The 14,525-nt window shown below is 37.9% G+C and overlaps 1 protein-coding gene across 1 annotated transcript; it reads left to right on the top strand.

The window, feature by feature from the left end:
• The first annotated feature begins 99 nt into the window (after positions 1 to 99).
• On the top strand, positions 100 to 14,505 carry LOC140755993 (sodium/potassium-transporting ATPase subunit alpha). The gene is made up of 18 exons (XM_073091365.1): positions 100 to 322; positions 1,259 to 1,408; positions 2,355 to 2,527; positions 2,744 to 2,914; positions 3,531 to 3,660; positions 5,347 to 5,583; positions 5,958 to 6,173; positions 7,168 to 7,188; positions 7,678 to 7,865; positions 8,196 to 8,367; positions 8,802 to 8,950; positions 9,619 to 9,820; positions 10,597 to 10,751; positions 11,213 to 11,399; positions 11,742 to 11,981; positions 12,741 to 12,929; positions 13,444 to 13,561; positions 14,210 to 14,505. The coding sequence occupies exons 1-18, from the start codon at positions 175 to 177 to the stop codon at positions 14,322 to 14,324; spliced, it is 2,961 nt and encodes a 986-aa protein (XP_072947466.1). The 5' UTR covers positions 100 to 174; the 3' UTR covers positions 14,325 to 14,505.
• Positions 14,506 to 14,525: the final 20 nt, after the last annotated feature.

Below are 14,525 nucleotides of genomic sequence, written 5' to 3'. Positions count from 1 at the left end.
TAATTAATTTTATATCTTATTTGCTGTCTTCCTACCTGTTTGCCAACGTAAACATAACTTTTTTCACGCATACCTACTAGTAATTACGAAGTAAATCTAGACCAACCAGATCACTACAAAAATTATATTAATTACCAATTGGGGAATGGAAATAGTTTATTTTAACACGACACGATGATTACTAGAGCCGCAAGCTTAGCATCTATATCAGATCTTTTCCGACCAAACAACCCAAGAAGACTTCGATCTAGAGATTTGAGTAGCACCCGATTGAATGAACTAAAAAAAGAAATACAAACTAACATACATATCATTCCATTAAGTAAGTAAATGTTTTACTTAAATAATTGTAAAAGAAAGTAGTCATCGTGGGATTAGAATTGTAGGTTTGTATAGTTTCTACTCTGCAAGAGCTTACAATCATTGCATTCAATAGGGGAGAGATGGCGAAAGATGGAGGAGGGGCTCCTGTCCAGGGCAGCAGAGGGCATAAGAGCTTTCAGCCTGTAGCGGCTTAAGGTGATGGGGGGGGGATATGGGCGTTTCGCCCTTGGCCTGCGATCCTGGGGGTCCTCCAAACACAGTTGCTAAAAAAAGGTCGACAGAACCAAACAATCTATGAAATGTCTACCACTCAGCGAAAAAAAGGTCACCGAATTACAGGCGAATAATTCTATGACACATTTGTCATTTTGTAAAGTCAAATATTTCGTTTTATATTTTTGGGGGCCTCCATTCAACTGTCCGCCTCGAGCCTCCGACGACCTCAGCCCCCTACTGCTTTCAGCTGTACATAGGTATTGATATTCATTGTCTTGAAAGGAACCTATTGTACGCGTTCTTGCTTAAAGTAGTTAGTTTTAATTAATAAATTACTTTAATTACTTAAACTGTATATTACTTAATTAAATTTATTTCTTTCTTTAATACCACGAAGTAATGTAAAAATATTTCACTGTAATATGACAATTTAACCTTATAATAAATTAAACTTGTTTAATTAATCACGATGTAGCTACTTATGTATATAATTGGTTCTTTACCAGTGCTATCACATATTATAGGAAAATGTTGACCTTTATAACTGACTTCAAAAATGGAGGAGGTTTCTCAATTCGACCGTATATATTTTGCACATTTTTTCCATATAAACCTTAACTATGCTAAAGCTCATACTCCTTGCGATATTTAAAAAAAACCATCAAAGTTTTCGCTTCACATATAATTATTGAGATAAAAACAAATTGTTTCTTTATAGAAGATGTATACGATATACTCGGTACAAACCCGATAACAGGACTTACGAGTGCCAAAGCAAAAGATTTATTAGATTACTACGGTCCGAACACACTAACACCAGCGACACAATTTGGATGGCCACGACTGCTCTTTAAATCTTTGTGTACAGGTAATATGAACATATGCCTTTATGCCAAACCTACGAATTTCTTCTCAACCCATCACTGTTCCATTGCGTGCCTAAAAGGTTTCCACTCAAAGTGGGGTTCATAAAAGAAAGCGGTTTAAGCCATATTCTACCACGCTGATCAAATGCAGATTAATAGACTAAAAGGTTTCCACTCAAAGTGGGGTTCATAAAAGATAGGGGTTTAAGCCACATTCTACCACGCTGATCAAATGCAGATTAATAGACTAAAAGGTTTCCACTCAAAGTGGGGTTCATAAAAGAAAGGGGTTTAAGCCACATTCTACCACGCTGATCAAATGCAAATTAATAGACTAAAAGGTTTCCACTCAAAGTGGGGTTCATAAAAGAAAGCGGTTTAAGCCATATTCTACCACGCTAATCAAATGCAGATTAATAGACTAAAAGGTTTCCACTCAAAGTGGGGTTCATAAAAGAAAGGGGTTTAAGCCATATTCTACCACGCTGATCAAGTGCAGATTAATAGACTTCACATACCTTCAAAAACTTAACCGGGATTATTTTTGGGTTAAGCGAGTTCGGAAGAGGATTTGAACACCTCTAAATTCTCAGGAGTAACAACTGGTCTGCGGCTGGTGCACATGTAGATGGAATTTCTATCCTGTCTGTCTACAATGTGATGTAAGCATGACGTTGCTCCTTCTCTAACATAAGGCGCATAATTAATATAGTTTGGTTAAAGAAAAACAATTTAGGGTCATTTTCTTATTACGTTGAATGTGCCTACTTGGGTAAGTTTCTAATCCGCATGCGCACCAATAAAATATTGTCTCTTAGTTGTTTTTTCTGTCGTGTAAGCCACAAGCACGCGAAGATACTACCGGGTTAATTGGCATGCGGGTAAGACACACGCGGACACAAGACTGCGTGACAAGAAATAGGTCCTTTCTAGTTCTTATAATTGCAGGTTTCTCGATATTAATCTGGTTGGGCGCTGCATTATGTTTAGTCGCATACGTGATAGAGTTGTCCACGAAAGCTAACCCTAGTACTGATAATTTATACCTGGGATATGTACTTATTGGCGTCGATTTAATTTGCGGCATTTTCAGTTTCTGTCAAAATTACAAAAGTTCAAAGGTAATATACCTATAATTCTTAAAGTAAGAGTAGGTATCACATTACAATTAAATTAATATAAACTATAATGAAATTACTTAATATCATCAACAATATCACTGTAGTTACAAAAAAATGATTGTTTTAGTATTTTAATAAGGTTTTTATGAACCAGAATTTATATAATTGTATTGTAGTGATTGCGTCACAGTAGTTAATACGACGTTAAATTTTTAGATAATGAAGTCGTTCAACAATATGATACCAATGTATGCAAATTGTATTCGCGATGGGGCGCTAAATCCTGCGACGCCGGTTCGAGAGTTGGTCAAGGGTGACATCGTCCAAGTCAGCGCCGGTGACGTCGTGCCTGCCGATATGCGGATCATCGACAGCAAAGGGTTTAAAGTTACGTGCACTTCCTAAATTACAAGATTTTATTTAACTTGCATTTTTATGGATGCATTTTTGCAACAGAACTTTGATACATGTTAATCCATCCGATCGACTTGTAACTTTGCATAGTATGACGATAGAGGCGTCACCCCAATAAGGTGGTCAGAGTATCAAATGAAAGGATTTTCGGAGAAGAATACGAAAATAAAATACTTACCTTTACAAAAAAAAATGTTTTTTTAAAGATTTTTTATATACTTTTCAAGCTTCACTAAAGTTCATTTTATAGAAATGTATTTTTTATAAACACATACCTTTATAACTAAACCTAATGGGAATTAATTATAGGTAGGTACCGTTTGAACCTTATACTTTTTCAATATTCTATGCAAGTAATAAAACTTAGGTCTTTGATTTACATAGTTAATGTACATAATTTAGCAAAATACACTAATTAACTTTAATTATAAATCGACATGTTTCAATCCTTTACATAGATACAATAAGAACACGGAATCTTGGTAACAATTGAACAAAATCGCAAATATTCCCACTTTCGGATAAATAAAACGTTTTATACCTTTGTACAATATTAAATCTGACTGTGTTGTTTATCTTAAACGTCCAGGTAGACAATTCATCCTTGACGGGGGAAAGCATAGCCGTGCCCCGCGGGAACACCGAAGGCACGAGTAATATTTTAGAGTCTCCAAACGTCGCGTTTTTTTCGGCTTTGTGCGTAGAGGGACGGGCTCAAGGTAAGAATGAACAGGTCCCAAAACAAACATAAAATTAGTTTTTTTATTAATTGTATTTGTTTAGGTCCCTTTTTTGACAAATATCCTTGTTTTTTGTTGACGAGGAGGTTCCCTCCTCGTCAACAAAAGGTTCAAAAGGTACCCGAGGCCGTGGGAGTGACGCCGGGTTATGTGGTACTTTAACCGTCGTCCTCGGCGTTTAGTGGAGAACTCCGGCATCTCCAACGGGACAAAACGGAGTCTGCCCTTGGGGAGCAAAGTAATTTACGCTCCTCTCACATCCCCTGGTGATTACTGGTGGTGGTGGTGGTGCGACCACATAAAGCGCTGTCCTTCCTGGGGTCGCTTGCTGGACGGTTTGAGCTCCCACTCTTGTCGCCCGCAACCCCGGAAGCCCCTTTTAGTCGCCTCTTACGACAGACAGGGCATACCCTAGCCCTATTCTGGTCCCGGGACTATAGGGGCATAAGTACAAATACCTACAAAAAACATTCAGCCATCGTCGTCAACTCATTACTGTGCCCTACCTGGGCCTCGGAATGAGAGCAGCTTAGGCCGTAGTCCATTGCGCTGGCCAACTGCGGATTACTTATCTTATTTGGATTAGCAATTTCACACACACTTGAGAACTTTTTTAAAGAATTCCTTCGCCTATAGGTTTCCTCACAGGATCTTGTCTTCGCCGTTTAAGCAAGTGATAATAATTAATAAATTTCAAATATGCACATAAATTTGAAAAGTCAGAAGTCAGCATAGTCATATTAAATTACTATGCTGTATAATATACATTGTGTATTTGAAAATAGTTTCGATTTCGAATTGAAAGGGAATTCTAAACAGCACTATTGATAATAATATGTTTTTCGAATGTATTATTTACACTTTACGTTATTGTAATTCGGAAGGAGTGTTATGTTTAATCTTTTATGTTATACCTACACACTTGTGTGGGTTAAGGATGTGAGGAATGATTTCCTCCGCCAGCAAATAGGTAATGCGAAGGAAATGAGGTAATAACACCGGTTATATAGTGTCTCAGCTTTAGTATCAGTTACTAAACAGTATTCACATGAAACGACTCGTGACGATAATGTTAGGTACTGTAACCCTGATATAAAAAGTACGAACAGTCGTTTATTTTTTATAACTCTCTTCCACTCACACACACTCAAACACATACCTACACACGCTTACAATTCTTAAAATAACTTTGTATACTTGAATTATGTTATTTCGTCTTGGTTACACGGGACGGGAGCGGGACACCCAGTAGGTACTTAATACGGGCTACCAACCCAATACAGAAGCCCTTACGCCTTATTTTTATAATCGTACTTTTAATATTGGAGTACCTGATGTTAAGTGGCTACTGCCGCCAATGAACATCTGTAATGAACTCCAGATAAGATTAGTTTCCTACTTGAGGTCAGCCACAGATTTGCTGCTACCCCTGAGGTCTAAGCTAGAATGCCTCGAAAAAGTATGTCTCCCCTACCACACCCTTTACACCAGAATACAGCAGCTCTAAATAACCGGAGTCGAAACGAAAGTTTCTACCACATTCAAAACTTTAATCAATAAAAACATTTTTGTTTTATTTTTAAAAACTCTTCGAGCTTTTTTTACTCTTAGAACTTGGAATACTCAACACACAAGCGTATTATTCAATATGCCTGTATTTTCTAGGTGTGGTCATATGTTGTGGCGATTTAACAGCGATGGGGCGAGTGGCGGGGCTGGCTGCCCGGCTCCAGCCCGCACCCTCGCCCTTAGCGCGTGAGATAAAACGCTTCATGCGCTGCATGTCGCTTTGGGCGCTCACCCTTGGCCTATTCATAGCCGCCGCCTCACTTATTCTGGGATACCCCTTCATGCAAACGACTATTTTCGTCATTGGAATTATAGTCGCTAATATACCAGAAGGTAAGATTATAAGAATTAGATAGCTATAGAATACTAGACTATTTAACGAAAACCCGACAATAAAAACCAATTTATGTATATTTTCTTCCAACTCCAAATTTAGATATTAGTAACTGCTGTACTTCACAAGGTCGTACACAGGCTGTGTCTTTTTACACATAAGTACCTAAATATTTTATAACATTTTACAATTTGTTTGGACTCTACTCGATTTTTTCAGTTATTATTGTTCTCTACATTGAAATTTACTAGGTAATAACAATAATATCACACAAACAATTGTCTTTGTGAAATACGAAAATATTCCGCTAAAATACCTATACAATAGTGCTTTTAGTTTTGTATTTCGTATAATAACGAATGTTTGAATGCAGGATTACAGCCGACCGTGACGGCTTCGCTTACGCTCACAGCAAAACGCATGGTGAAAAAAAACTGCCTCGTAAAAAATTTAGAGGCAGTTGAAGCTATGGGCGCTTGCACAACGATTTGTTCAGACAAAACGGGCACGCTCACTGAAAACAAAATGTGTGTGCGCCATATTTGGATTTGGAACACAACCCACTTCGTATTGGACCCGGATTTCGAAAGTACGTTTTTGTGAATACAAATTACGAACATAATGCCAATCGCACTAATTTTATTACTTATTTGAAACTATAAACATTTGATAGGTAAAACATCTGCAAAGATGTCCAAAATATTTCTTATACCACGTAAATAAGTAAGTCATTGTTAATCAAATACCTTGCACATTAGAAAGCGGTAGAGCCAATATGATTCGACCGGGGAGGTCTACCATGCCACATCTATATTTAAAATGAAGCAGTTCTTGCGCTTCGCTCTAAGAGTGTGAATGCCAACTGACTTACGTAGAAGCGACCATCTTAATATTTAGGTTTGGCAAAGCATCTGTAACGGACTGCAGATAGAACCCCTGTCATATACCTGTGGAGTTGGTTACAAATGTGCATGGGCGGCAGAGACCACATACTGCGTGTCATTTTATACCCAGTACCCTTACCATGAGTTTTTACGTTCTGACATATATGACTGTTTTGGTATTTGTTTACGTATACAATTTTCAAGTTCTGACACAATCCGCTAGGGGCGCTGATTGGAAATTGTATGGGCAAATACGTAAACAAATACCAAAACAGTCATATGTGTCAAAACGTAAAAACTCATGGTAAGGGTACAGGTTAGCTATTAATGGTCGGAATGGAAGAATTATATAGGTACATTCTCAAAAATAATCAAGCCGTTTAGTCAACGGTCAAAAAGAAACTCGTACTACGTTAGTAGCTACATATACCTACGCCCGAACATTGCCCTCTTTCCGGAGCAGTCAGCCAAAAATACTGGAACGCTGCTAAAACATTGTTCACAGTCGAAATGCTAGGGTACTTATTCGAAACGTTTCATTTAAAAAAACTTAGGGGACCGTAAGATGTAGCCAACATAGGTTCTCAAATATTTATGGAAGTTGGTAGAAATCGGCTTTTGATACAGTTCAAGTAGAGTCAATTTATCCCTAAACCTATGTTTTATTTGATTATAAGTAAAATAATTATTTCTTTACAGGACATATACGGGACAATAAAGGTATTTAAATAACTTTTAAGTAGATATCGTCTAAATAAAAAAATGAACGGACTAAATAAATTTTGTAGATGAGCCAGTTTCCTCGTAATTATCTTCTGAATTTATTTATCTAAGAGATAACTGAAAGCGACTGCCAATTAGCTATTGTCAAAGTATAATGGATCTAACACTACTAACCATAGTATTACCGTAACCGTATTATTACAATTCGTGTCAATGGGCATAAAAAGCGTAGGTACATAAGGATCGGGGAATTAGGCTTAGAAGGGACAAAAAATCGTTAAACAGAAAGACCTATTTTGCCGGACAAATCTCAGAGACCATCTATTCCGGATACCCCATATTGCCGATAAATTTTAGGCACTGGTCATTACACTAGATCTTTTTTTTTCGCGGACTTCAACTACGCCACTGCTTTTGGACTCCCACTTAACAAAGAATTTTCTACACCCATGTTTGTGTCCAAAACATGTATCATATTATTTTCAGCATTTAATGCCATGAACGTTTGTGGAGCTTTGTGCAGTACCGCTATTGTCACCAAGGAAGGCGTACGCGGAGACGCATCTGAGCAAGCCATACTAATGTTTTTATTTAAATATAATGACCCAGAAGCAATTAGACGAAGGTTTCCTAAGGTGGCAGAAATACCGTTTAATTCAGTCAATAAATATCAGGTACATAAATATTAATAGTTCTAAAAATACACTCAGACTGACAGACAGCGGAATCTTAGTGATAAAGTCCCGTTTTAATTATTTAGGTACGAAATCCTAATAAAAAGAATGTACAAAATACTCTTATACTTATAACATACAACGAACACCAATTAAAACTTATTAAAGTAAGTACGTAACTAGGTAGATTATTAAAGTAACTAATTCTATTACTAGTAATTTATGACCATATTTTATGAAAATTTTAAATCGTTTCATTGTAAATTTAGTATTGTTATTAGGTTTTTGAAAAGCAAATGATTGTGCGTTTATTTTTTTTCATGGCTAAAGGTGAGTATACATTATGACACAAAGTTTTCAAGATTTATCGTGGTAATGAAAGGTGCACCGGAATGTATATTTGGCCGCTGTGCGACTGTAGCTTGTGCAAAACGAGATATAATTATGACGAGTGAAATCAGAGATATCGCAGATAGAACCACTGAAGAACTTGCTAATACTGGTAATTAATATTCTATAGAAGACAATGACGCGAAGTACATAAACGTAGGTACACAGCCCACACCTTCAACTAGTCATAACTAGCCCTAGAGGTTTGCAACTCAAATTTCAGGCAAGCTTTTCTATTTATTAGCCGATCACAAAATCCGATATTTTTTCAAAACACTAAATATCAATGTCCAACACCACCAAACCACACCAAATCACAGGATTAACGATGACTGCTGATAATAATTATGTAGTTTTACAGTCATTAATCGAAATTTTACAATAATACATTTATTTTCCATAATGTTTTTTATTCTGAAAATAAACTAATAACATAGTTAAAAATTCTTCGGATATTACCCATCAGGAGGTACCCACGACATAAATTATTCTCAATTTGCGACATGTAAATATTCAGTGAAATTTATAACCACTTATTTGTTTTAGGAGAAAGAATACTAGCATTTGCAGATTTGATTCTTGATTCGAATCAGTACCCCCCTGACTTTCAATTCGATACCGAGGAAATCAATTTTCCATTAGAACAATTACGGCTATTAGGCGTCATGGGACTAATGGACCCGCCAAGAGAACAGGTAATAAAGCAAAGTACCTACTTGAACGCGACGATCTCATATGTACATTTCCATGATTTGATACGAGTTGGCTAAAAGGTAAAATATTGGGCAGATTTGACCTATGATTTGACGCAGCCACAATTCTGTGGCGACCAATGATGAGAAATATGCAGTTTTGCTAGCTGGAATATTTAGATTATGCGCGTGAATAACCAGATCCAATGGTACAAAAATTTCTCTATTTCTTATACTTTCGGATATTAAAGTCAGTTCAAAATTTCAGCCTATATATTAGCTAATGACTAATTGACTATACATTATTTGTAAGCTTCACCTATCAATTATAGTCTGAAATAGCTGCCATAAAACACTGGAGTTGCTCTCATGTGTTAAGCTAGTATAGGTATCATATTATCTATATCATATGTATTATGGGATTTCTTTAAATAATATAGGAGTAGCAGACGAGCATGCAGTCCACCTGATGATAAGTGGGTACTGCCGCTCATGAACATCTGTAATCAACCACAGATAAGATTAGATTTATATGTTATGTCGACCACAAATGCGTCACTACTCCTGAGAACTAAGCTGGAATACATCGGAAAAGTATGCCTCCTTTACCACACATTTTTATTATTACTACTATGCACTTGTTCGTTATAAGCATTTCCTTTTTACCTAAGGTTCGATCAGCAATTCAACGTGTACGAGCAGCAGGAGTTCGGGTGATGATGGTGACGGGCGACCACCCGGCGACCGCGCGCGCCGTGGCCGTCGAGGTCGGGATAGCCACCTCGCCCAGGTGCCACGTCATTACTGGCACCGAACTCAGATCTATGACCTCTGATCTATTGTATTTGACCCTTGAGAAACATTATGAGATAGGTACCTAAAACTATTATATAATGTGTATTGTAAGCCTCCTTTTTAACAAAGTATGTATCTATGTAGTCTTTGCGCCTTTGACATTCAAGGTCGAGGGCTAGTTATGAACAATTGCTATCTAAAATAAATAATTACTAGTAGGTATATACTATTTTGTCCCTGTAGTTTCGGGACTATAATAGGGCTAGGGTATCCCCTGCCTGTCGTAGGAGGCGACTAAAAGGGGGTTTCCGGGGTTGCGGGCGGCAAGAGTTGGAGCTCGAACCGTCCAGCAAGCAACCCCGGGAAGGACGCCGGTATGTGTGATCGCATACCGTCGTAAATACTACATGGTGTGGGAGGAGCGAAAACTGCTCCCCCAGGGTAGAGCCCGTTGGGCATCGCGCTTGGAGGGCTCCGGTTGTGTTCCGTTGGAGATCCCGGAGTTCTCCAACAAGCGTTAAGGACGGCCAACGGGGGGGTTTTAGTGCGGTAAAAATCCCACATAACCCGGCGTCGCTCCCACGTCGTCGGGTACCTTTTGAAGGTTTCCCCCTCGAGAAAAAATAAAAAAGGTATATACTATTTATAAACTACACTTACAAGCGCAATCCAGGGATAATACCAATAAAAATAGTATTATTTTACTCAGAAAAGTAATACTAATTAATTTAGGGAAGTATTAACAATGGCCAATCACTCATGTCACAACGTAGCAATACCATTAAAACGTTAAAAACGAATTCATAAAATGATTCTTGAACATTCGCTAATTCTGATTTTAATATGACTTAAAGTGTTTGCCCGAACATCCCCTACGCAAAAGCTTCAGATAGTTGAGGCCTGCCAAAGGAATCATAACGTAGTCGCGGTAACGGGAGACGGCGTGAATGACGCGCCCGCCCTGCGGCAGGCCGATATCGGCATCTCCATGGGAATCACTGGCTCACAAGTACGTTGTCATTGTTACATTACGCTATACATACAAATGTATAGTCCCCGCCAAACTGCTAGTCCGCTTTGAAGTTGTTGCAAGCAGGTGTAGTCATACAATTTGCTATGGCGACGCGATTCATTTCTATATTCAGAGCGGACTAGCAGTTTTACGCGGACTATACCTAAGATTGTTTCATTTATAAAGTATCCTTAAGGCTGATCGTCCATTGGTTACTATGGCGTGAGCGAATTGTATAGACTAATATGCTGTAAATTACGAGTAAGTAGTTGCCGTTAAGTTAAGCCGCTACCAATTAATTTGTTGTTTGGGCGACCGACGAGTGGAACGCTTGATTTTAATTTGTTCGAGTGATAGAAATTAATGTGCGGTCAGTTTTACAAATAACTCATACTAAAATGTCTATCTATCGTTTGTATTGTATTTGAGAGTTTTATATACATCTTTCGGTTCTACAGGTTTCAAAGCAAACAGCAGACATCATTCTAATGGATGACAATTTTGCAACCATTGTTACTGGAATAGAAGAGGGACGAAAAATATTTGACAATTTAAAAAAGTCGATTTGTTACATTTTGATATCGAATGTCCCTGAAATCCTCCCTGTATTGATGTTCATCTTATTTTCAATACCGTTACCATTGGGTATGACTTTACCATTTTTTGGTGTGATTGGGAAAACAGATTACCTATAGTGTACATATTTTAGCGGAGTCAGAAGGAACACACGTTATTTGATGGTGATAGTACCTACTCTGTGGTTCGATTCCGGCGGCACCACCGCCATATCTATTCCTGCCTAATAAATAATAGCAGTGTTAAGCACGGCTGCGTTTGGTTAGACGGGTTTTTCCCAAATCTCATACGAACTCACACAAATAAAATATCTCTTGATATGATTTTGTCTTATCTAGATATTGTATAAGATTTTACAATATATATTAATATATATTTTTATGATTTGTACAATAAACAATTACTTTTAAGGTGTAATGACGATACTCTGCGTCGACCTCGGAACAGACATGTGGCCTGCGGTATCGTTGTCTTATGAGAAAACAGAATCGGATGTTATGGCGCGACCTCCTCGTACCTCTGAGAGATTGGTGTCAACCAGGATGTTGTGGCTCGCCTATGGACATTTGGGGTTAATCGAATTCTCCGCTGGCATGTTCGCTTATTTTATTGTAATGGCTGAGCACGGCTTCTATCCTCGAGATTTGTTTGGTAAGATTTGTAAGAAGTAATACCTAGGATGTGTTGATCTTACACCATATATTTTGTGATATTAAAGTATTAATTAAGATCAGAAGGGATAGGATGTACTTAGGTCTGAAAGCGTAACGTAACACGTAGTCTAGGGTCAGTGAGAGACCTAGTGTCACTGGCGGACGAAGCACGTCGGAGGTGCAAGGCGAAAGTGTTAAATGAAGCTGAGAAGTTGATCTAATTTTACAAGCTTTTTCAAATGCCTACACGGAAACTTATAGGCACTTGGAGGCCCCCCTGGACCAGAGGCTAAGGGCGCATCGCTCCTGTGGCTTCCTCCTTAGTCCGCCAGTACCTACCTACCTAGAGTATTTATCATATGGTATGGTGGTTAAGAAATTCGGTCTCTCGATCGAGGGGTCCGAGGCTCAAATCCTCTGATTTTACAAAGTTATGTGCGTATTAGAAATTTATTACCACTTGCTTGCTTGCTTGTGTAGTAGAAATTAATTATCACTTGCTAAACGTGAAGGGCAACATCGTGAGGAAACCTGCATACTTGAGAGATTATAAAAAAAAATCTCAAATGTATGTGAAGTCCACCAATACGCACTTGGCCAGCGCGGTGGACTATGGCCTAATCCTTCTCATTATGAGAGGAGACCCATGACCAGCAGTGGGACAGTAATGGGTTGATCATGATCATGAATAATACTGTAGTGAAGCAACTGTAATATTGTAGTAAGCTTTTACGCTCTTACCTATGTGTATTTTAAGGGATCCGTCAGCGCTGGGACAATGAAGCGGTAAGTGACGTCCAAGACTCCCTCGGCCAGGAATGGACGTACGCGGAACGTAAAGAACTAGAACGAGCGTGCCAAGCTACGTATTTCGCGGCCATCGTAATCACCCAAATGATGAACGGCATAATTTGCAAGACTAGATATAATTCTATCTTTCAAACTGGTGAGATTTTTTTATAGTTACATAGGTATAGTCCGCGTAAAACTGCTAGTCTACTCTGAATATAGAAATGAATCGCGTCGCCATAGTAAATTGTTTGACTACACCTGCTCGGAACAACTTCAGAGCGGACTAGCAATTTGGCGATAACTATATAACTTAGGCGTCTGGGTTAAAGATACATCTTAAAGTTAGGTTAGTCTTGGGTTTAGGTATTTGATTTCAACGACACAATTAGCACGATGTTGACACGGTAAATTTCCCTTCAATTATAAAACAATTAAAAGCAGACGCCTGTGATGGAGCCTCGTTTAGTTAGGATTCTTGATAATTGATCAAAATGTTAAAATAATCGGACCGTTCTAAGTAGGTACCAGTGGAGTTCAAAGATTCCGTTACATAGGTACTTACATACAGGTCATAAAAGCGTGATAAAATAAAAGCTATGTATTTTGTATAAAGTTTTAAACGTGAATATTGATCTTTTAATAATTCTTCTCTTTGTTATTTTTTTCAGGCATGAACAATAACATACTAAACTTAGGCTTGGTGTTCGAGCTAATAATCGCATGCATTGTGTGTTACGTACCAGGCATAAATACCTTTTTCCGTACATACCCGCTGCGTTTTCGTTGGTAACCATACTTTTACTTATTTGTACTTGTAGTCGCGATGTGCTTCATCATTATCATCATCATCATCAACCCATTACTGTCCCACTGCTGGGCACGGGTCTCCTCTCAGAATGAGAAGGATTAGGCCATAGTCCACCGCCACTGGCCAAGTGCGTATTGGTAGACTTCACATACCTTAAAGATTTTTTTTTATAAATCTCTCAGGTATTCAGGTTTCCTCACGATGTTTTCCTTCACCGTTTAAGCAAGTGATAATTAATTTCTAATACGCACATAAATTTGAAAATCAGAGGTGCGTGCCTGGGATTTGAACCTCGGACCCCTCGATCGAGAGGCTGCGTTTCTTAACCACTAGGCTATCACTGCTGATGTGCTTAATGCGTTCTAATTAGTATAGGAAAGTACACTTACTTTAACAGTACCAATATTACGGTTTACTACGAAACAAAGAAAAGCCCTAACATCAATAGGGTTAGTGTGGTCAGTTAGATATCTTTGTATCATAGAAGAAGGAACGCCTCATATAAGTTTTTGAGCCTCACCACACGTTTCAAATCCAAATAGGTACGTCGCGTAATACAAAAATTACAGAACATTTGTATAGAATCATTTAAAAATTTGTTTACATCAATATCCATTGTTTTTCAGGTGGTTATTAGGGCTACCATTTTCAGCGCTAATGTTCGTATCAGACGAATTCAGAAAATATTGCATTCGACGGCGATTGTTCGGGGGTTGGTTTAACAGTCTTACGAATTATTAAAAATATAATGTAAGTAAGTTATCTTTGAAGAGATTGAAAAAACCTTTTTATTTCGTGCAGTTCGTTTATCGATCTTATTTATCTGAATGATCTAAAATATAGAGTATGCCATATGTTATATTACAGTTACTGTTATAATTTAATTAATTATTAAATAAATAAGTACTAAATAAAATGTTTGTAATATTTATGATTGGCATA

Source organism: Epargyreus clarus, unplaced genomic scaffold, assembly GCF_041222505.1.
Source record: "Epargyreus clarus isolate Ecla_fem2 unplaced genomic scaffold, WU_Ecla_fem_2.2 ptg000034l, whole genome shotgun sequence".
NCBI lineage: Eukaryota > Metazoa > Arthropoda > Insecta > Lepidoptera > Hesperiidae > Epargyreus > Epargyreus clarus.
The sequence above is the reverse complement of the archived record's forward strand: the minus strand, read 5'-3'. Positions and strand labels throughout refer to the sequence as shown.

Bases quoted from the DNA above. Each gene is read 5' to 3' on its own strand.
- LOC140755993 (XM_073091365.1), top strand. From the start codon at position 175: ATGATTACTAGAGCCGCAAGCTTAGCATCTATATCAGATCTTTTCCGA. The intron at 11,982-12,740 runs GTAAGATTTGTA...GTGTATTTTAAG, and splicing joins CTATCCTCGAGATTTGTTTG to GGATCCGTCAGCGCTGGGAC. The intron at 13,562-14,209 runs GTAACCATACTT...ATTGTTTTTCAG, and splicing joins TACCCGCTGCGTTTTCGTTG to GTGGTTATTAGGGCTACCAT.